Below are 23,608 nucleotides of genomic sequence, written 5' to 3'. Positions count from 1 at the left end.
GATGCACATTCAACATGCTTGGACCAGGGTGGGCCAGCTTGTGAATATAGACCAGGCAGACCCCGAAGGTGGACAGGTACTTTATTTTTAATAAATACCTGGCCCTGTGAAAAAAGAGCTGATGCTGAGCAACAGAAACAACCAGCACAAATTAAGCACTGGCCAGCCCACATGTACAAAATAACTCTGATGCACACGGGATACAGCAGGCAGATGAAAACACCCATATGCTCTCTGTGGGTGCCTGAGAGCACCCGTCTGCTCTCTGTGGATGCCTGAGAGCACCAGTCTGCTCTCTGTGGATGCCTGAGAGCACCCGTCTGCTCTTTGTGGATGCCTGAGAGCACACGTCTGCCCTCTGTGTTCGCCTGAGAGCACCCGTCTGCCCTCTGTGTTCGCCTGAGAGCACCCGTCTGCCCTCTGTGTTCGCCTGAGAGCACCCGTCTGCCCTCTGTGGGCGCCTGAGAGCACCGGTCTGCCCTCTGTGGGCGCCTGAGAGCACCGGTCTGCCCTCTGTGGGCGCCTGAGAGCACCGGTCTGCCCTCTGTGGGCGCCTGAGAGCACCCGTCTGCCCTCTGTGGGCGCCTGAGAGCACCCGTCTGCCCTCTGTGGGCGCCTGAGAGCACCCGTCTGCCCTCTGTGGGCGCCTGAGAGCACCCGTCTGCCCTCTGTGGGCGCCTGAGTGCACCCGTCTGTTCTCTGTGGGTGGCCGAGGACACCCGTCTGCTCTCTGTGGGTGGCCGAGGACACCCGTCTGCTCTCTGTGGGTGGCCGAAGACACCCGTCTGCTCTCTGTGGGTGGCCGAGGACACCCGTCTGCTCTCTGTGGGTGGCCGAGGACACCCATCTGCTCTCTGTGGGTGCCTGAGAAAGAGAAAAGGGTTCCGTTAAATTATCCCTGTTGTAACGGTTAGGAAGTGAGAGCAGAAAAATAATAGCGTGGGCACCAAGAGACCGCACCATCAATCATACTTCCCACTCAGCAAATAAACAAACAGTATTGTACACTATGTAAATACTGTGCTGCTACTAAATTATATTTGCCTTTGTAGAGGAAACCTAGAAATATAACTAATTGTGTATGTATTAGCAGGGGTAGTTTCTAGATTGCAACAGATATAATTTCAGGAAACAGTAGTGTATTCCTTCTAAATAGAAGATATGGTATTTGAACATAATTCTCTTAGTGTGCGGGGCCAGACTCTGATCCCAAAACAGTCCAGGCAAATGTTGTCAGACAAGTCCCGTATGCTGCTTAGCGAGTGCAATGAGCAAGTCTGACCCAAAAGCCCCCGCCCCCAAGAAAATGTGAAAAAAAATGGTGCATTCTACTACACACTTGTCATTGTATATTCAATTGTATTAGCTGTCAGGCTGCATATAAATATTGCACCTGTATGCTGTGCTTGGCCTGGAGTCCACCATTGGGATTTTGGGGGCAACTGACCTTGGTATTTGCGCCTCCCGGGGTTTTTGGCAGATGAGACAGCCCGGGTTGTGTTTCGGCTGGTTGTGTTGGGCTGGTAGGGCCTGGTTGGCTGCAATATAACCATCCATTTCCTAGCACTGGTCACCATTTTGGGTAAAGTGACACAGTGGCCAGTGCTTGGATGGGAGACATTTACCCACCCACGCACCATACCTCTAGGATGGGATTTTCTGTTAGTTCATGGCCCGTAGGTGGTTTTTATTGAGCACAGGCATGCAGGGGAACATTCTTTGTAATTGTTGCTTAGGGCAGGTGCAAGGTGGTTGGCAGTTTAAATTGCCATGTTACCAGATTAAGATTATTGTTGTGAACATTGGTGAATCAGTACAGTGCTGGTGTGGCATTAAAGTTACACCTGAAGGAAGTAAGAAATTAAAAGTTAAGGTTTAGGATACTACGATATTTAGATGTAGGTTAAAGTATTAAAGCCAAACGTATCATAATAGAATAGAATGTACAAAGTTGTATGATAAAAGATACAAGGGGAGAGGGATTGTTAATAGATGGGGTAATGACTAAGGTGGTTTGTTGTATAGTGAGGTTTAGTTTTGTAAGGCTAAGGGCAGGCCTAGGGAGAGATTTATGATGGGTACCTCTTTTTCATACACTATTAGATGCAAGTCAGTGGGTGGGGCGTCTCTTTGGATGCATCAGTTTGTGAGCAAGCCAATTACTAAGCAACTGTTAAAAGAATGGTTGGTTTCATGACTGGCTGCTTCAGTGCAGCCATTTAGGTGATTTTTAGACGCTTGTAGATGTTTAATGATTGGTGCAACATTTTGTTGGACAATACCCGAACAAACCTGTGGTTATAGCCTAGTTGTACTTCACCCAGATTACTCGGCAGAATCACTGGTTAATGATGGCAGGCAAATGTCACAACAGCTGTTAACTGTGTCTCAGGCTATTCTTGTTGTAATGGCCTTTCGTTTAACAGGCAATTGGAGTGGAAAGTAGTGTCCAATAAAAAGTGCAGAGTGACCATGTGTGATTCAATGGAATAGTTATTAAACATTATTGCTTTGTGGCAGTGCCCACAATTTTGTTTTGTAACTCGGCTATCACTTGTTTCAGTGCAGACATATGTATATGGGCACCACACTGCAGGTGTTCCTTTTGGGCATCTGGAATTGCATTTAAGTTCTATTTTGATTGTAATGCTAGTAATTAAAGTTCATGCTCCCTCAAAACCCACAGAAAGAGCTACATTGCAACCTCTAACATGGCGTGTTGGAGGAGCAAATCAGACTACATTGTGAATTTGTTTCCCTTTTGTTTTCTGAATTTACCATGAACTATTGAAGCTTTCATATGAATTTTGAAGATTTCCAGATTTTTATCTTAAATTGGGTAGTGTCACCTGGGAATAGGATGCTTTCATGGGTTCTGCGGTATGGTGGTGTCCTCGATTTTCTCTTATTTTCTTGCGACTTGTGTCTAAGTGGCTTCCAGGACACACTTAGCCTTCCGACAGCACGGCAACAATTGACTTACCAAGCCCGCGGAGGAGGTGAAAGAGCTCAGAATCTTTTGACATCTTTTTAAATCTCTGGAAAGTCATGTTAGTGCAAATGTGGCATTAGAGTTATGAATTCTGTTTGAAATAGTCTTCTGCACAGTGGGCTATTGAGCTTGGTGCTGAGAATTGTGTGGCCGGCAATTGCAAGTTTGTCAGTAGGCTGGGATTGTTCAGCATTTCTTTGCTCTGGCATCTACACACCAATCACAGATATACAAAAATTGTGAATTCAAGACCACAGTGCATCTCTTTGGATGCAGGATAAAATTCTTTGCATGTTAAGCATTCTTGATGCAGCCTTTCGCCAATCATAGGAGCAAATGACTATCTGTTTGTTGTCTTGTGCGAGATTCCAAGAAGAGCCTTTTCTCTTAAAAGGCATTAATGCCATGAGGTCCAATGTTATGTTGATCGTACCCCTGGACTTTGTCTAATTTGCTCTGATTAATAAATCTGTACTCAAATCTGCAAGCAACTGAAAGCATCTAGCAAATATTCCCACATGTTTGTCCGACATCCAAAGAATATATATATATACGATTTACAGGGTTTATGTTCCTGCGTCTGGGATAATCTTTCTACACATTATGTAAACTGTTGTTGCTGTGTGCAGTAAGAATTCTCCATAGCGTTTCATGGGAACGTAGTAAACCCAATTTGTTAACTGTTTAGGTTCAACATTATTTTGTTTGTTGCATTTCAACTAAGTTTTAAAAAATAATTTGCCGAATTAATATTGTACATTGTGCAGTTGATATAAATCCACATTTGAATGACTATGTTTCTAATATGGGTTTTTTGTTTTTTCTTTTACATGGGTTTGTGGTTTGAAAGAGCCACGGATTTCCTGAACACAGCTGAGCTAGAATCTGATCACAACTTAATGGGTCTTGTTGAACATTTTTATGATACATCAGTGGTAAGTTATTGAGCATCTGGAAATATTATTTTCAGTGCGAATGCACAAATGTTACTTTGTGTTGTTGGTTTAGTGATGGTTTTTACCTAGTTTGCGGGTGCACCACAGCAGCAATAAGAACGGTTTCATTCTGTCCTGCTTCCTTCACATTCAAGGGTACTTAAAAAAAAAAAGGAACTAGAGCAATATGCACTCATTGCGAGATTTGGAATTAAAAAGAAATGTACATTCATAGTTAAATGATGGAAATTAATAAATTATATGGCTACGTATTCAGCGGTACAAAAGGGGTTGGTGATGGACGGAGCATCTGAACCAATCAAACACTCACACCCAGTCAACAGATCTGGGTTTAATCCATCACCGTTCTTTAGCCCACTCTGCCACCCCAGTTCAGACATGGCCATATGCAAATCAGTCTGACCCTGTGCCTCATGGGAACAGTCCAGCCCGAACTGCCAAGCCATGCCTTCCCTGGACCGGAAACAAGCTTCCGAGGACCGGTTTCTGGCATTTAAGCCATCTTCAGCCCGGCTTGCTTGAATCCAGTGGCAAAGTGAGCAAGGGACTCACTTCTGAGCATACCCTACCAACTTATGGTGAACAAAGCGGTACAAAAGGGGGTGGTGATGGACTGAGCATCTGAACCAATCAAACACTCACACCCAGTCAACAGATCTGGGTTTAATCCATCACCGTTCTTTAGCCCACGATGCCACCCCAGTTCAGACATGGCCATATGCAAATCAGTCTGACCCTGTGCCTCATGGGAACAGTTCAGCCCGAACTGCCAAGCCATGCCTTCCCTGGACCGGAAACAAGATTCCGAGGACCGGTTTCTGGCATTTCAGCCCGGCTTGCTTGAATCCAGTGGCAAAGTGAGCAAGGGACTCACGTCTGAGCATACCCTGCCAACTTGTGGCAAACAAAGCGGTACATCACCACCCCCTTTTGTACCGCTCTGTTTGCCATAAGTTGGCAGGGTATGCTCAGACGTGAGTCCCTTGCTCACTTTGCCACTGGATTCAAGCAAGCCTGGCTGAAGACGGCTGTAATGCCAGAAACAGGTCCTAGGAAGCTTGATTCCGGTCTAGGGAAGGCACGGGTTGGCAGTTCGGGCTGGACTGGTCCCATGAGGCACAGGGTCAGACTGATTTGCATATGGCCATGTCTGAACTGGGTTGGCAGAGTGAGCTAAAGAACGGTGATGGATTAAACCCAGATCTGTTGACTGGGTGTGAGTGTTTGATTGGTTCAGATGCTCCATCCATCACCACCCCGCTATGTATTTATTCAGGTGTATTGACTGTAGGCATTCTACACCAGGCTGCAGCTGGTGTTTCATAAATCCGTAAGCTTACATTTGGTATTTGAATAATTGTGCCCCAATGGCTCTTGAAAGTTGGGGCCTAAAGCCCAAAACTTCCACTGATAACTGGTCCTGGAGCGGGAATCAGTTAACAATTTTAAAAGTTTCTTGCTACACTATCTAGCGGGCTAATTTCCGCTCTCCTCCAATAGTTCCGTAGACCTTTGCCATTGTTTTAGGGAAGATCAGAAGCAATACATCACATAAATTATAATCACAGTTCCAATTCTAATTTCAGTCAACATTGAGACGTTGGTATGTGTTAAAATGTTTTTATTTTAACACTTTTTAGTAAGTTATCTTTGTTAGAGCACAAGTAAACCCATAAATCTAGTCATTAGAAATTTATTATGAATCAATATTCACTCAATAGGCAATGAATAAATTGCAATTAAGGCATTAAGCACGTTCCATAAAGGAAAAGGATTACAATTCTAGGAATCGAGAGAGAATGGTTTCAGGCGGGACCCATAAAGAGTTCTAGTTCGAGAAAGAGTGAGAGTTCATGCATAAAGCATAAGCATGTAAAGCACGTCAATTAAAAACCAAAAAAGGCAAAGCTTCCCATAAAGAGAGGTTCACGAAGATCAATAGAGTGAGTAACATGGTAAAAGAATCACAATAGCAAGTCAGGGTAAAGAAGTGGTAACTTACCCTAGGAACACGCACCATTACAGACAGCACATTCTGAAGCTTGCAAGATGATGCTTCCCTCTACTCCAGTCATCTTACCCTCTTCAACGCTCATGACGAGCTGAGCTCAGATAGTCATGGCCCGTGAAACGCTCAGGTGCGGGGAGAATTCCCCCGCTGTACTGAGCGTTCCACGGGAGCCAATGCACCTGTGACGAGCTCAGCTCGTCATGAGCACCGGAGGGCTTTAGCTCATGACGAGCTGAGCTCGTCATGAGTATGGGGGCGCTGTTTGCGCCCCCCTCCCCCCAGCACAGCGGGGGAATAACCCTCACAGCAAAGGGGTTAAGGTGTTCTCCTGGGAACAGGATCACTCCTCTTCTCACAGGAATACAATAGTCCACAGACAGCAGTGTTAGGTTTGCAACTTTGTTGTATCAATTCTAAAAACTTCTGGATCATTTTCTCATTCAAGACTACTTTCCCATGTATTACCCTACATGTTTAATCTTCAAAATATCAAGTTTTAGGCATTGCTAACAATGATCTATGTAGAACTCATAATATCTGTATTAACAAAAAAATAAATTGAGTAAAAACCAATCATTAGAATGAACAAGTAAGTTAAAAAGGTCAAGTTCACGTTTAAATGCTGTATTTTTATGATGTTTTACCTCATAACTTCATTAAATGGCAAAAACTAATCCGGAGTTTCCTGTGTTCTTAGTTTAAGCAAAAACATTTTTCAGAGTTATATGAAATCATTTATGCAACTAATATTTAATATAAACCTGTTCATGGAAAGGTCCAGATTTGAACATTTTATGTGCATTTCAGCACTTTTAGACAGTCAGCTTTTCAAGCAAGTGTGCTTTAGCCATTTTAGGCCTAGTACGAGTAAATATGTTAATTAGTGCACTTTTTACATTTTAAAAATGTATTTTTCGTTAAAGCTTGTACGTTAATTATGCATGTTTATCATGAACTATATTATTTTCGTAAAATTGTTAAAATGCACCATCAATTCCCCTCTCATCTTGCTGTCACACTTTCACAAATTGATCTTTCGAGTGCACTCTCATCCTCAGTTGACTCTGTTCTTTCTGTTTCAACCTTGTGATTCTTTTAATCTCTTGTATTCTTGATTGAACTGTTCATCTAATGCTAATTCCCTCTCTATTCATTTGCTTGCTTCTCTTCTATTTCTTCTATTAATGCAATATCTACAGCCTTTGGAAAAAGCAAATAGTCAAGAAGCAAAGCCACATTATTAGTATTGGCAGAAATGGATGTATGACGTTACATCGCGAACTTTTACAACGCACACCGTTACAACGCAATTTTTACCACGCAGATACATTTACAACGAATGCTTTTACAACGCATGACATTACATAGCAGATGCTATTACAACGCATGCCATTACAACGTAAGTATAGGTAAGTATATTATTTTAAAAAAAAATGTAATTTATTAAAATTTAATTAATTTAATACATTAAATTATTTTTTAATAATTAATTTGTAAATATACATACTTTAAAAAATAGTTTATTTTAAAAAGAACAATTATTATTAAAGAACTAATATTAAAAAATAATAAAATTATTAAAATTAATTATTTAAATTATTTAAAATTATTGATTCAAAAACTGAACCCTAAAAATACCCGTTACCCTGAACCCTTAAAATACCCATGTACCCCATAACCCATACCTAGCCCTGAAACCTAAAAATACCCCTGTACCCCAAAACCCAAACCTAGCCCTGAAACCTAAAAATACCCCTGTACCCCAAAACCCATACCTAGCCCTGAAACCTAAAAATACCCCTGTACCCCAAAACCCAAACCTAGCCCTGAAACCTAAAAATACCCCTGTACCCCAAAAACCAAACCTAGCCCTGAAACCTAAAAATACCCCTGTACCCCAAAACCCAAACCTAGCCCTGAAACCTAAAAATACCCCTGTACCCCAAAACCCAAACCTAGCCCTGAAACCTAAAAATACCCCTGTACCCCAAAACCCAAACCTAGCCCTGAAACCAAAAAATAACCCAAACCTAGCCCTGAAACCTAAAAATACCCCTGTACCCCAAAACCCAAACCTAGCCCTGAAACCTAAAAATACCCCTGTACCCCAAAACCCAAACCTAGCCCTGAAACCTAAAAATACCCCTGTACCCCAAAACCCAAACCTAAATATATACTATTACTTAATATATACTATTACTTAAATTAATTTATTTAATTTACATTTAAAAAAATGATTAAAAAAAATAACATACTTACCAATACTTACGTTGTAATGGCATGCGTTGTAATAGCATCTGCTATGTAATGTCATGCGTTGTAAAGGTATGCGTTGTAACGGATCCTGCGTTGTAATGGTGTGCGTTGTAACGGTGTGCGTTGTAATAGTTGCGTTGTAAGGGTTGTTTCCCGGCAGAAATATAGTTCTGAAAATTCCTCCATCAGCAATGGCAAACCAGTTGCCATTTTTAGAATTCCCTTGCCAAAATCTTCTAAAATCCCAGGTTTTTCTAAAGGTTCAAATTCAGGTTTCCAATCAGAAACGTTCTTTGTGAATCCTTGAATTTTCGTTCTTTCGTCACGTGTACGAGCAACAATGTTGAGCTTTCAGCATCTTGAAGACGCTGCCTTTCTCTGTGAGTAACATGGCTAATGCTAAGTGATTTTTTAAAAGCATGGCTCTAATAGCCACTAATTCAGTGTTGACTACTAATAAAGCCTCAGATGTACTGGAGGCCGATTTGTTGACAACTGTTGAAATCTTTCTAAACGTTTTGTCATTCAGTATGACTCCTACTGGTCGTATGATTGCACCAAAAATATCTCCCACTAATTGTGTTCAATCTTCTGCATTACATATATGTCTGTATGATGGTGTCATTGTGAAAGCACCTATACTATATACATGATATATCTTAGGAGCAGCCTTTAGAGTTGTTACCGGTTGCCTGCAATTTCGGCTGCTGATTTATTGAGCAGACTGACAGGCATTATTAAAGTTCCGGTCATTTGAGTTATGTTGATGCAATATTGGATAATTGGGATCTCAGTTATTGGAGTGCTCCAAACTTGTAATTTCTAGAGGTTGAAATCTCGTCCACTCGCGAATTCCATTACGATTGGTCGGCTGTATAACAAGAAACTGTACGCTCATAATTCTTGTCCTGAAGATGACCGTGTAGTTTCCATGCGGTTGAAACGCCGTCGACGCATTTTGTGGCTGTAATTTATAAAGGACACATTATTTTGTCTATGTTGTTCCTTTTTGTAATGATAATGTTTGTCTGTTAGCCACTAGTTTGGCATGTGAATTGTATGTTTTTGTTTTGCCAACTCCTCTTTGAGCGTTATTGTCCTTTTTGAACTTTTTTATGACAAATGTATATAATAAATTATAATTAAATTTGTTAATTTGCATATATAGGCTTCTTCTTCTGCCTATCCAATTTGTGTGTAATCCTAATGTTTAGTGTGTAAATGTTAATTGTGATCCTGTTTTCACCTGAACCTTTTGTTAGGTGTAATAATTTACTGTCCCTGGTTCAGGGTGGTTGGACAGCCCCTGTAGTTTGTCTATGATATCTTAGGAAACAGCACAGCTGAATAGCAAATACCCTCCAAATCAGCAGGTAAATGGAAGTAAGCATCTTGTCTACAAACAAAAAGAGCTCCTGGAAAGACTGTTTCTTCTCCCTGTAAATTTTGCCATGTGCCCCTCATAATTTCGAATTTGTGTCCGCAACTAATTGCCACATCTGTTTCTAGATAGATTTCTGTTATTGTAAACACATTTTTTTCCCTTTCGTCTTCTGCCTAATTTCCGCATTGGGTAAACCCATTTTCTTTTTGAATTCATCTTATACAAACTTTTTCAAAACGTCTTCTCTATTCTTACTGTTTTTAATGTTAGTGCACCTTCCCTCTAGTGTCTCCTTAAATACTTTCTCCAAGGGTCTTGTTAAGCAGCTTAAATTCTTTTTGTAAGTCATTTCATTATCTATAGTCATGGATGGTCTAAAATAATACCAAGCTGTGTCAGTTTCTTTTGCTTGTGGGTGAAACTTCATGCTCTTCTCTAATGGAACTCTTGGAAGCACTAAATCATAATTTAATTTGGATTCAAATATTCTAAGTGTTTTTCCCTATAAACTAAGCTAAGCAAAATACTGCTGGCAGTTGCATATGATCAAGGTATATGTGTTAAGTAACTTCCACTGCAGCTGATGAAGGCAAGTGGTACAAAAGGGGGTGGTGATGGACGGAGCATCCAAACCAATCAAACACTCACACCCAGTCAACCGATCTGGGTTTAATCCGTAACCGTTCTTTAGCCCACTCTGCCACCCCAGTTCAGACAAGGCCATATGCAAATCAGTCTGACCCTGTGCCTCATGGGAACAGTCCAGCCTGAACTGCCAAGCCATGCCTTCTCTGGACCGGACACCAGCGTCCTAGGACCGGTTTCTGGCATTTCAGCCGTCTTCAGCCAAGCTTGCTTGAATCCAGTGGCAAAGTGAGCAAGGGACTCACCTCTGAGCATACCCTGCTAACTTATGACGAACAAAGCGGTACAAAAGGGGGTGGTGATGGACGAAGCATCCAAACCAATCAAACACTCACACCCAGTCAACAGATCTGCTGGACTGTTCCCATGAGGCACAGGGTCAGACATGGCCATATGCAAATCAGTTTGACCCTGTGCTGGACCGGAAATAGGCTTCCTAGGACCGGTTTGCCAGAAACCGGTCCTAGGAAGCTTGTTTCCGGTCCAGGGAAGGCATGGCTTGGCAGTTCAGGCTGGACTGCTCCCATGAGGCACAGGGTCAGACTGATTTGCATATGGCCATGTCTGAACTGGGGTGGCATAGTGGGCTAAAGAATGGTGATGGATTAAACCCAGATCTGTAGACTGGGTGTGAGTGTTTGATTGGTTCAGATGCTCCGTCCATCACCACCCCCTTTTGTACCGATGAAGGCAAGTGGGCACAGACAGTAGTCCTTTGCGTCCATAGCCTGTTTATTCTTGAACTAATCTGGAATAAATGTTAGTTAAATAATCTTCTTTGTTGTAATTCGCAAGTGATTCTTTCAATTTCTCCTCCCCTTTTGGGCGTGAAAATGCTTTAGGGTGCCGCTCGAAGTCGTGCACAGGAGGCTCACCTTTGCTTCGGAAATTCTTTCTCCTTGAACTGACTCCGCCTATTGGGGGTAATTTTCACCGGCGCTGCTACGGGGTGGGACTGCGAGTCCCAGGAGTGCAAGCGGCTTTCCTGGAGCCGCGCCTGGGACTCTTCCCACTCCACTACACCCCGCCCACCGCCCCCAGGTGCTTATAACCACGACTCGCGGCCCCCGCTCCGCGGGTGCCGCTCGAAGTCGTGCACAGGAGGCTCACCTTTGCTTCGGAAATTCTTTCTCCTTGAACTGACTCTGCCTGTTGGGGGTAATTTTCATCGGCGCTGCTACGGGGTGGGACTGCGAGTCCCAGGAGTGCAAGCGGCGTTCCTGGAGCCGCGCCTGGGACTCTTCCCACTCCACCCCGCCCACCGCCCCCAGGTGCTTATAACCACGACTCGCGGCCCCCGCTCCGCGGGTGCCGCTCGAAGTCGTGCACAGGAGGCTCACCTTTGCTTCGGAAATTCTTTCTCCTTGAACTGACTCTGCCTGTTGGGGGTAATTTTCACCGGCGCTGCTACGGGGTGGGACTGCGAGTCCCAGGAGTGCAAGTGGCATTCCTGGAGCCGCGCCTGGGACTCTTCCCACTCCACCCCGCCCACCGCCCCCAGGTAGACACGCCCACCAGACCAGTAATATCAACGTGCTGCGGGACGCGTTCGCGGGACGCGCGCGAAGACCGGGCAAAGAGCGGGCCGTTTGAGGCCGTTCGAGACCGGCAGACACTGGACTGGACTACACTCTTTGGCTCCAACTGTGTTTTTCAACTCCATTGGATTTGAGCCCAACCCTGGAGCAAGCACTATGTCAACTCGTGAGTATAGGAGTAGGGCAGCGAAAGGCAAGTTGAAAAATGGAACACTAGACGATTTTATTACCAGGGCCAACATTGCTATCGATACGGAAATTAATAAACTGCAGCGCAGGGTTTCAAATGAATTAGAAGCAGCAAGAAGGCTATCCCAGGAACTTATCTTGGCCAAAAAATCCTCCCTAGGGCATATTGCTTTTGCTAAAACACCGGACCGGTCAACTGGCCCAACTCCCACAGTGATTGTGATACAGTCCGATATCCACCAGCCATTAGCAACCACGCCATGTACACCCAAGGTGGAGTCCGTACAAGAAACCCCCGCCAGCCCAAATCGCCCAATAGGCGGGGAGTTTGAGTCTGATCCAATACGCGAGGGTGCCCCCCCGGAGAAGGTATTAAACATCAATCCCATGGGAATGACTGGGGAGCTTTTTCATATATCACAAAAGGGGCCAAATCACAAAAGAAAACGTAACCACACCTCTGCCTATACGAGGAAAAAGACTAAGGTAGCTATGGCCCAATTACCCACGCAGGCACCTCCCCAGACATCCCCTGAACCCCCTTTAATGAGAAATATGTGCCCCCTTAATCTAGAAATAGAATCCAGGCCTGTAAAAATGGTGGGTAAATGTGACCCAGATAAATCAGTAGAAAGCGATAATGGTGGGGTCCCACTTTGCACCATAAAAGGGAAGGACGTGGAATTCTTGTCAATCGTGTGGGGAACATTAAAAAAACTTTTAAATCCCCTTGAGGCTAGATTAATAAGAATAGAAACGCAGTTGCTTGAGATTGAAAAAAGTATTTTAAATGTAGCCACTCTTAGCATACCAGATAACAAATTAACTTCTCGACTGCCCATTACTAACATCCCACCACCATCACCAACTATCACCACACCACTCCCCGTTGTCACCCTGCCAGAAGTCTTGAAATCTAAACCCATCCCAAAACCCCGGCAAAAGGGTGTTACAGGCATTACTGATAAAAGGGTGGCGGTGGATGTAAATCAGCAGGTGATTCCCCACGCTCCGGCGCCAACAGCGGCAATTAATGAGAGGGTTACTAGGTATAATAACACCCATCTCACAACACAGAGAGTAAAGTCTAACACAAATCACTATAGGGGTTATGTCGAACTTCCCCCCTGATGTAAGGCCTTACATAGCTGTGTTAACAGGGGTGCCAGAATTGTTACACCATCAGCAGGAAGACTATGGGTCCTTAAAAAACAAAGTGATGCACTGGCTCAACGTCAACAGGCCAATACCCAACCACCTGAGAAGTAATATCCTCATGGTGCGTCGGGTACCCTGGATAGGGACCACGCATAAGTCTATTAACGGCGATTGTGTAATTGTTTCATTTGGGGATCCCATCACTGCAAACTACATTCACTCCTGGAATAGCAATAGCCCAAATTCGCCTATTGCATGCAGACCGTTAACCTATTTTTACCCCCCACGTTCACACTGTAACATAGGAGGGAATTGGAGCTGGATCCCGGAGAGAAAGGGTGGGCAGGGTGGGCTCTACAACAATAACTGGCAAAGTGCACATGGAGGGTGGGCAGGAGTCCCTGTCTACAATAGATTTGGGTGCCTCGAGGAAGTAGACTGACTCCCTTGCAGGTCTAGTAACACACTGCCAGTAGTAGATACAGCCAGTTGCTCTATCTATCGCCCGGGCCGACCTGCTTCCTCTTCCCGATATCCCCAATCTGGAGATTGTAATGAAACTTCAGATGAGAATAGGCACAAAGGTGGTTTCATCCCTGACCACCCTGCAGGCATTACAAATATTTTAACAACTCCAATTATTGAGCCATCCAATGCCGGAAATACTAATATAGACAAAGTTAAATTAGACAAAAGCACTAAGGATAATCCCTTTGCAGAGGTGATGTTAGGATCAACCTCTACGGCAAAGGAAGGCACGATTTCTTATTCCCAAGGTCAGCCCAGGGTAAGCAGGCTTACTCTGGCAACCTGCGATACTGATAAGACTGTGACCCCACGCTCACTTTCCATACTTTCTTGGAACATTGCAGGGCTGGCCAATAAAATACACTCCCCCGAGTGGGAGGAACTAGTAGAAGGCTACGACATATGCTTGTTCCAGGAAACATGGGCCAGGGAAAAACAGCGCCATACAGGATATGCTTCCTTTGAAATTCTGGCAAACTGGGGAGGGAAGGGACGACCATCTGGGGGTCTTCTGATCTGGGTGGCGTCTCACCTTGGATGCAGGGCATTGCTCCATGAAACCAACTCAGCGGACTTCCAGTGCGTTGTTTTGGAATGGGCCCATGGTGAAAGTATAGCATTGATCAACGTGTATTCAAGACCAGTAGGGATAGCAGGCACCTCGAGAACAATAGAGGACCTAGCATCTTTCCTCGACTCCGCCAGCCTATGCTCCACACTTATAGTGGGGGGAGACTTCAACACCCAATATGAGCCTCTTCCGGATCATTTAGTGGGTGTCACAAGTGAAGAGGACGATCTCTGGGATATCCCCACTTTGGTGGCCCCACCTGTAAAAGCTTGGTCACCTATCGCCACCCAAATAACCTCTCTAACGCTATGCCACTCGCTTAGGGCTTGTAATGGTCGAACTGAAGGAGATATTCCACCAAAATATACCTTCAACAGACCAGGCTACGAGTCACGAATAGATTACATTATGGTATCGGCGAAGGATTGGGATAAAGTGGAGGACTTCAGGATAGTCGCCAGGAACGATAGCGACCACAATGCTCTCTCACTGAGACTTGTGGTCAAGGGACTGTCCATTGGTATGGAAGAAGAAAACCCACCACCCCCAGCTCCCCTGGTCCTAAACAGTAATAGACGTAGAATCAAATGGTTGAAACTTTTAGAGAACCCAATTAACATCCAAAGGGTGTATACAGCAGTGGTCCTTGCGTTAGAAAAGGTTGAGGCTCTCACCCCGCACTTAGCTCTAGAAGAAGCCGAGGTATCCAGTACCACCCAAACTACCCCGGCTGAGCTCTCTGGGCTTGGGGTTATCCATTCTGAGTTATGCTCTAACCTGGCAGAAGTATTGAACCCGGTGGCCAGGACGAAGAAACCCAGGAAGAAAAGAGCCTCGTGGTTCAATGCTTCTTGTAGGAGAGCAAAGGCTGCCCTATTAGAATCCCTTAAAACAAGGGATAGTCCAGCGAAGATCAGGGAAAAAACGCCTAGCTTATAAGGCCATCTTACGCACTGCTAAAATAGAGTGGGATGAGGAAAATTAGTCAGAAATGACTGCTGCCCTCGCAATCCGAGACAGCCGAAAATTCTGGCAAATTGTTAAGCACGGATCAGCTGAACCTCTAGTTGCAGTTGAAGCAAATATAGCACCCACTGCTTGGGAGGATCATTTCAAAAACTTGTATAGATCACATAACCCGGATTATCCGGTGACTCCACTGGAGCTCACAATGGACCAAGTTACTGAAAGTGTAGCTCCCATGGATGGATTCACTGTGGAGGAAGTTATCAAGGCCATCTCGGGGCTGGCGCCTGAAAAGGCGCCAGGCCTCGATAGGCTACCAGGCGACCTATACAAGCAAGAAGTCAGAATCTGGGCCCCATATCTTAGGGTGCTGTACAATGCAATCCTGAATGGCATGGCCATCCCTCCCACTTGGCTGGGGGCAGAAATAGTCCCTATTTTTAAAAAGGGTTCTCCTCTGCTCCCGGTCAATTACAGGCCAATAAGCCTGATAGACGTCTCGCAAAAGCTATTCGCCAGGCTATTGTTGGATCGTCTGTTGGAATGGACGATGGAATACGACATACTGAGTCCTTTCCAAGCAGGCTTCAGGGAGAAGGTCTCAACGATAGATCAGGTTTTCCGGCTTGCCCTCCTCCATTGGAAAACGGTACAGTTGGGGGGTGGCAGCCTTTATACTGTATTTGTGGACTTGAGGGCGGCCTTCGACCTGGTCCCTCGCAGAAAACTCTGGGAGGTGTTGGCCAAACTGGGGGGTCCCTAAGGGCTTGTTGGAGATGATTATTCATCTCCACACCGCTAACTATGCACAGGTAAGGTGCGGCAAGGAGGGTGCCCTATCGAATAGGTTCCCCGTTGACAGGGGGGTAAGGCAGGGCTGTCTGCTCGCACCAACCCTGTTTTGCCTCTATGTCAGCGGGGTTATCGCCCACCTGAATGGGGTGGTCGATTCTGATGCCCCCAAGTTAGCTGGAACTAGAGTGCCGGCGATTATGTTCGCCGATGACACTCTACTGTTATCAAAGTCTACGATGGGAATCCAGCGAGTACTTGACGGCTTTGTGGGTTTTTGCGGGGAATACGGTCTAGAAATTAACATCCTAAAGACCAAATTTATGGTATTCAATCCCCCCCCAAAGATCCGTTTTACCCCCAGTATTGGACAAAGTAGACTGGAAAGGGTGACAACCTTTGAGTACCTGGGAATTACCTTAAATGAGAGAATGTCCTGGGGTACCCATCAAGAGAAAGCACTCCTCAAATTGACTCAGTTTTCGGGTGGTACCATAAAACTCCTGTGCAATAACAAGTCATCTATTCGTCCTGTTGGTCCACCTTTACAGATTTACAGGGCACAGGCAAGGGGGGCCATGTATGGGTCTGAGCTTTGGGGCCACGTATCCTCTCAGGATCTGATGAAAGAGGAGAACAGGTTCATTCGGAGGATTGTAGCCCTTCCTCCTAGTACCCCTCTTGTCCCCTTAAAATTGGATCTTGGATTGCGACCCCTTGACGAAGAACTGGCTTTTAGACCGCTGGCATACTGGCGTAGGTTATGGTCAGTTCCGGAGCTGATCAGCTACAGACAAGGACTTCAGGAGGTGCTTGCAATGCCCAATGCGGGGGAAATTAAATGGTTGAAATTTATCAAATCTGGGCTGGAGGGGTTGGGTCTTTTGAAACTGTGGTCTGACCCCCTATCCTCCTGCCAACTCTTCCCCAAAAAGACACTGGCAAAGGTATACTATGATAGTAAACTAATGGCATTGTACCGTCGCCAAAATCATGGGTCATTAACAGAGACATTCTTATGCACCAAGGACATTTACAGTTTTGAGCCAATGTTAGATAACTTATATCCCTCCTTGCTTAGGAAACTCTACTTACAATGGAGACATGGGTCCCTCCCACTCCGACTATTCACAAGTAAGTGGAGCGAACATGCAAATAGCGTCTGTCCAGCTTGCAATCTGGCCGAGGAGTCTGAGCTCCACATAATCTTTTTTTGTCCAGTATATCGTGAGATACGCAAGAAATGGATCGTTCCTTTGTGCAGAAACCTGGGATTTGTAGACTGTCTAGTCGCTTTTAGAGTCCTCAAAACAGACTTGTCGAAACATATTGTATTCACAGTAGCTAAGTACTTAGGTGCAGTGTGGTTTTTGAGGACAAAATGTATTAAGGCCGCCCAGTGACCATACCATATAATAATGTGATGAAATTTCTTGAATGAACTGCATGACCTGTAAAGTATAATTATGTTTTAACTGTTTTAATGGATCATTGTAATGTCTTTTATGGTGAAAAGTTTTTTACCAAAATAAAGAATAAAGAAAGCTTTAGGCACAAATCTCTTTATCTGGTGTGAAATAAACCCTATGAATACTGCTATGATTACTAACACTACTAGTGAAAATATAATACTCACAATAATCTTGCATCTATTTCTAAAGCAACACGGGTGTAGTCAGATCAATTAAGCAAAAATATGGTAGCAATAATTAGACAGTTCAATTCAGATTCTTTTAAGCAATCTCTTATAAACAGTCTCTTTATTTACAGCAATCTTCGTATAGTCAGCCTTAACACTATTCTGTGTTCTTCTAAAATGCTTTCCCTGGTCTTCTAAAGTAGCCTTTTGTATAGAGAAATCTTCTTAAAACAAAACAAGGAATATTTTATTAGTCTTTTGCACTTTCTCAATCAATATTGTCTCTCAAACGGTTGTTTCTTTTCAGAAATATTTCTAAAACATCTTCATCCAATTTTGTTTTAGAGTGATGTCATGGGGTTGAAACAGTTTAGATCTCAGATCGCTCAGTTCATCCACTGACACATTCAGCATGTGATTTACATAGTAAGTAGTCCTGGGTGGGATTTGCGGAGTTCTGCAACATGTAACAAAGGAGTGACCAAAAAACTCTGCCGCACTATGGGGAGTTCTGAAAGCAGCGGAGTGCATTAGGTCATGCCGTTCGCGTGGATTTTTAGTGCCGGGTGTTTGTCCAGTGCTGGAAAATCGGTGCAAACTGCAAGAGGGAGCTGCTTCTTTCTGCTGCTCAAGAACATGTTCTACTCGAGCGGCAGCTTCCTTAACGCGAATGGAAGGTTTCTCAACGAGAGCGGGTGCGGCCATCCGCGACTGTCCTCGTTGAGAAATCTCGCCAGTAGGTGGTCTGGAGTAAGATTTTCTTTACTCGCGTTGGCCAACTTATTGTTGGTGAGTGAGAAAGAACTCTGCTCCGCTATGTGGAGCAGAGTTTTTCAGAACTCCGCGTGCTACGCAGAGGGGGAAACACTCTGAAAACTCCAGGAGTTGAGCTGAATTTCATGGCCAGGCTAGTAGAAAGTCCATTCAGGTGCAGAATTCCTCTGACAAAGCACCATTGCTCTCTTTGATCTGCTCCATTTCATTTGATCTTCCTCTGTGTCACATACACCACTTTTCTCTGTCTCTTCATTGATAGTCCGTGTTATGTGATCAATTGACACACTTGTTCTCCGTCCCCTTTGACCATAGTTTCTTGGCCATTCAGCATTGTAGGTGACTCTTCTTGTTTCAGTGCTCATTCCTTCACCGAGATCCTCTGTTTGTTCTGGTGCTGTATCTACTGCTTTCTCATATTGAGATCTGGTCTCTTCTTTGGTTTCTGAGATTTCAATGCCACATTGCAAAATCTCAGGAACTTGGATTGGTTTGACTGTTTATAGATCTTCACCCCTTTCTTCTTCTTGTTCTGATTGCAGTGATACTGTACCTTGCAGTCACTCAGCTTGCAGAGTTTGTCAACAGTGCTGTTGATTCAGGCTCAAAGAACACTATTTCTTCGTATGCCTTCTTTTTTCTTCAGGTGTGCGAGGCATGCACCCAGTTTGGCACTCCCGCACTCTTAACACCGTGTTTGTGATTAGATTCACCTGATAAGTTTTTTTCCATCTCTTGTTCCAGACAAGACATCAGAACATGCTTCTTGACCAACACCCAGTCTCTGGGATTAAGGTTATGGCACACTTCTCAATGCAAATTTAGAGTAGCAACTAGAATAGGAACACACCACATCAGCTTATCCTTTGCTGTAATCCAGTATCAGGTCATCTGGGATGTTCAAAAGTGCATTCACAGGTACAACAGGCTGTCACATTGCAAGCCACATCAAGATCTCATGAGGGGATAGCCTAGTCTTCCGGTCAGGAATAAATCAAAGACTCCTCAACACCAAAGGTAAAGCATCAGGCCATTTTAGTGCTGCGGAAGCTCAAACCTTTGCCAATCAAGAATTTATGGTTCTATTGAGCCGTTTAACAATGCCAGAGGCTTCTGGTTGATAACTACAGTGCAACCACTTCTCAATCTGTAATGCTGCACAAAGCATCCTTAAGACCTCATTATTGAAACGAGTCCCACGATCTGACTCCAGAGGAAACTGGTAATCCTTACCTTGGTATTGACACCCTAATGTTAATGTTATGGGGATTTGTATAGCGCTCGGCTGCCCCAACAGCAGTTTAGCTAGAGTACAACTGTCATTTCTCCGGGGTAGGTAGGTTTCCCGCCATCAAGAAAAAAATGCTCACTATAACCAGGATATATCTCAACCCGTTACAAACAGGCATCTTGATAAAGACCATTTGCATGTTGTTGAAAGGACCACCTGATCTCCCTACGTGACTTGGCGTGATTGGTGTTCTTTTTACTAACATTCATCTGTTGACATATCACACAACAATGGCACAATTCCTCTGCAAGCATCCTGAATCGGGGATTAAACCAAATCTGTCTGAATAACCACACCATTGCATCTCTTCCTAGACAAGTGTGATCATGGAATTGTCATGTCATAGGAAGCAACAAACCACCGGCCAACACTGGTCTTCAATTCGCTAGCATTCAAATGTCATTTGTGTTTCTCTCCCACCCTGCTCTGATCCAACCGTGCTGTTCTGCTCCTGAAACATTCTCCTGAAATCTCTTGAGCTCTTCCCATGTATCAGCTACTGACAACATCGGAAAAACAGTGTCCTTTTCATATTCATTCATGTAATCCCCATTAAATGTGCAGGACATGATTGCACAATGCCAAACAAATTCATCAGCATATGTGTCTGACTGCAATATAGCCATTGCCTCTTCGGTGAACTGCACACTTAACCACTGCAACCTCTATTGGTAATTGCAGTGCTTCAAGCAAATTTCTTACATGCTCCCCATTACAGATGGGAGTTTCAGAAGAGGTCACGAAACCTCTTTGGGACCATAACTGTCCAAAATTATGGACAACACCAAAGTCATACTGACTATCTGTAAATGTAGTCACTCTCCATTGGGCTGTTAAACTGTAAGCTCTGGTACGGGTAATTAGTTCTGCTACTTATGCTGAGTTAACATTTTGAAGTCATGCAGCTTTAATAATATCTTGAATTGTACAGTTAGCGGAAGCTGCTCTCAGGATGCATTCATTGTTTCTCAGACATGAGCCAGTGACAAAAATTACATAATCAGAATCATTCAGGGGTCATCTTTAATGTCTGGCCTTAGCTTGGTGCATAAGTCTGTGACATTTAGAGAGTCATTTCCAACTTCGACATCACTGACATTTTCAATTATAGGCAACAAATGAGATGGATTTCAAATTTGGCAGTGCTTTAATACCACATTCTCAGCTTCCAGGATCTGCTGCTCATACTTAGTGAGGCTACGATTGGTCATGTACTAGGTTTTCGTTGTGGTGAACAATATTTCTGTGAAGTGGAGGACCATAAGAGTTACTATGTTCTCTCTTCTCTCAATACTGGCACCCACGTCCGCAACTGCTTTAAGACACCTGGGCAGTCCTGCAGCTACACGTCATGGGTTGTCGAAAAATAAGTCAAAGGTCTTCGTGCATCTCCATGCATCTAAGTAAGCACTGAGAGAGTGCAGCCCTCCCTTTCACTGCAAAACAAAGTGAACATCTTGCAGTAATCTGGCATTCCTAGTGCCAGGGCATGATAGACTTTCTCTCAGCTCTAGGAAAGCTTTCAATCACTCATTGTTACATGGAAGTGTATCAGACACCTCTTTGTGTGCCAGATCAGCCTCAGTAAAGTCTTTGCCACTAGGGAAATGTTCAGTATCCACTGTCTACAGTAGCCAACCATTTCCGAAAACATTTTGTTTCTCTCTGTGTTTGAGGTGGATTCATTTGAAGAATCACCTCTACTCTCTCTGGTGACACCTTTCTCGCTTCCATCCCGATAATATGTCCCAGGTATTGGACTTCTTTTTGACAGTACCGCAATTTACCTGGAGACACTTTGTGTCTGTTAGCGGCTAGGTGGTTCAATTTTACAATCCTATCCTATTTACAAGCTTCTTGTTTCTCTGATGCCACAAGTAGGTCATCAATGTACTGCACAAGAACTGAATTGTAAGGCATCTGCATTGGCTTAAGATAATTTTTCGAGATTTGATAGAAAATACAGGGGCTCTCTGTATACCCTTGTGGAACTCTGCACCATGCCAAAACACTCTCTTGGACACGAAAGAGAATAGGAACTGGCTATCCTCATGCAATGGCACAGAAAAGGTCTTGCAGAGATCCACAATGGTAAACCATTCTGCGGAGTACGTAATTTGTTTCACAATTCTTAATTAAAGGTTAAAACAGAACCAGAGGTAAGTAAATTGGGTGGAGAGCTTGATACATTAAGCAATCATACATTACAAAATAGGTGCAACACTGGGTACATAGCATGCAGCAGCCCATCAAATTCAGTGTGCGTGGGGGTTCAGTAGGGGCAACTCCAGGAAAAATGCATAGTTCGCGATGACTCCCACGATGATCAAAATGGAGAGGGGTAGCTGAGGAGAGAAGAGGGCATGAGATGGAGGGTGGCAGGTGGAAAACCCACACGCCCAGGGTGAGGGAAATAGGTGGGACAAGGAGAAAAGAAAAGAGAAGAGAAAGGCAGATTGGAGGTTAAGGGGAAAAGGGAGGAGGAAAGAAGAAGGGGAATCGGGGTAAGAGGAGAGTGGGTGAGTGTCTGCAATGACCAGGGCATGGTCACACAGTCCGGAGCAGCCAAAATTTAAATGCCCGGTCCTCCCACAGGAAAGCAATCATTCCCATACCTAGCATCTACTGTCTTGAAGGAAAAGTGTCCAGGTGAGGAGGAAGGCCTCCATTTTGTCATGCAAATTATACATCACCCGTTCATTAGACCGTCTGGTACATGTCCGAAAGCCTCTAATCATGAGAGGGAAGGGATGGGTGGGTGGGTGGATGAGTGTGGTCTTGTGGCTGAGGATGCAGGTTTTCACCATGGTAAGTGCCGTATGTAGTAGGTGACCCTGAAGGCATGAGATGTTTAGGGAGTCTGTAAGGCTGTGCAATAGAATCAAAGGACGGGGCAGTGGTACCGTGACTAGTAGGGTCTTGTTCAGGATAGTGCCAACTGCCTCATAGAAGGGTCGGACTGTGAGAGAGTCACAGGCTTAATGAACCAGGTCTCAAAGGTCACTATTGCAGCACCAGCAGCGTGAGTGGGGCAGCAGGGTCACCCTCCACAGTGTCACTGGGGTCAGTGCACAGAATCTGAAAAAGTAGGGTGGCTTGATTAAGTGCCATGTGACCACAATACTGTAAATCTTTCAAAGGTCCTGCACAATCCGATATTTGCCATTGGGCTTCTGCAAACCCATGATCGGAGAGTTGCAAGGATTTCCAACACTTTATTTTAATATCCCTTTCCTCAACATGTCTTCAATCATGAGTGTTATTCTTGCAATCCTTTCTGAAGTCATAGTGTTTGCTGTTGTTATCAGATACACAGCATTCGGCTTTACTGTGACTGACAGGTTTTACACCTTTAGTCAGTCCAATGTGAAGTCCCATACTTCTGGGTTCACTGTTTCTTTTAAATATGGAGGCAATTGTTCTCAATGGGTACAACCCTCAGCTGTGTCTTGTCGGGTAATAATAAATTCGATATCCTCATCCTGTGTTTGAAATTCAACACCATCAGGTATACACTAAATTGTGCAATTTAACCTGCACAATAAATCTGTCCCTAACAGGTTTACAGGACTCTAATCACAGACAACAAACCAATGTTTTTCTTCAAACATAAATATTTTTTACGGGGACCTTTTCTGAAACTGGGTTTTTGATCGGTTTGTTTGAAATTCCTACAACTTGGATCTTCCATGAGAGGGGTAGGTCCTGGACTTGGCGTTTCTCACAGTGGATCGTGTTGCACACCGGTGTCTGTCAAAAATGACTCTTGATGTCCATTAACTTCTCCTTCTACAAATGGTCCATTCTCGTCTACCATGGGTGCGGATTCTGGTTCTGAAGTCTAAGGTTGCACATATTTTGTGGGGCCATCTGGGCTTGTGGAGCAAATCTGCAAATCTAGCAAGAAACCATACGTCT

The 23,608-nt window shown here is 44.3% G+C and overlaps 1 protein-coding gene across 1 annotated transcript in view; it reads left to right on the top strand.

Annotated features, from left to right (window-relative positions):
• The window catches only part of SYCP2L (synaptonemal complex protein 2 like), a 1,302,345-nt gene that overhangs the window by 133,714 nt on the left and 1,145,023 nt on the right, over positions 1–23,608 (top strand). The window contains exon 4 of the mRNA XM_078685781.1: positions 3,825–3,927. Within this exon, the coding sequence (XP_078541907.1) occupies positions 3,825–3,927 (103 nt within the window). The remainder of the gene's footprint in view (positions 1–3,824; positions 3,928–23,608) is intronic.

The sequence above is a fragment of the Lissotriton helveticus genome, chromosome 4_1 (assembly GCF_964261635.1).
Source record: "Lissotriton helveticus chromosome 4_1, aLisHel1.1, whole genome shotgun sequence".
NCBI classification, from domain to species: Eukaryota; Metazoa; Chordata; class Amphibia; order Caudata; family Salamandridae; genus Lissotriton; species Lissotriton helveticus.
This window is presented reverse-complemented; position numbering and strand designations above follow the sequence as displayed.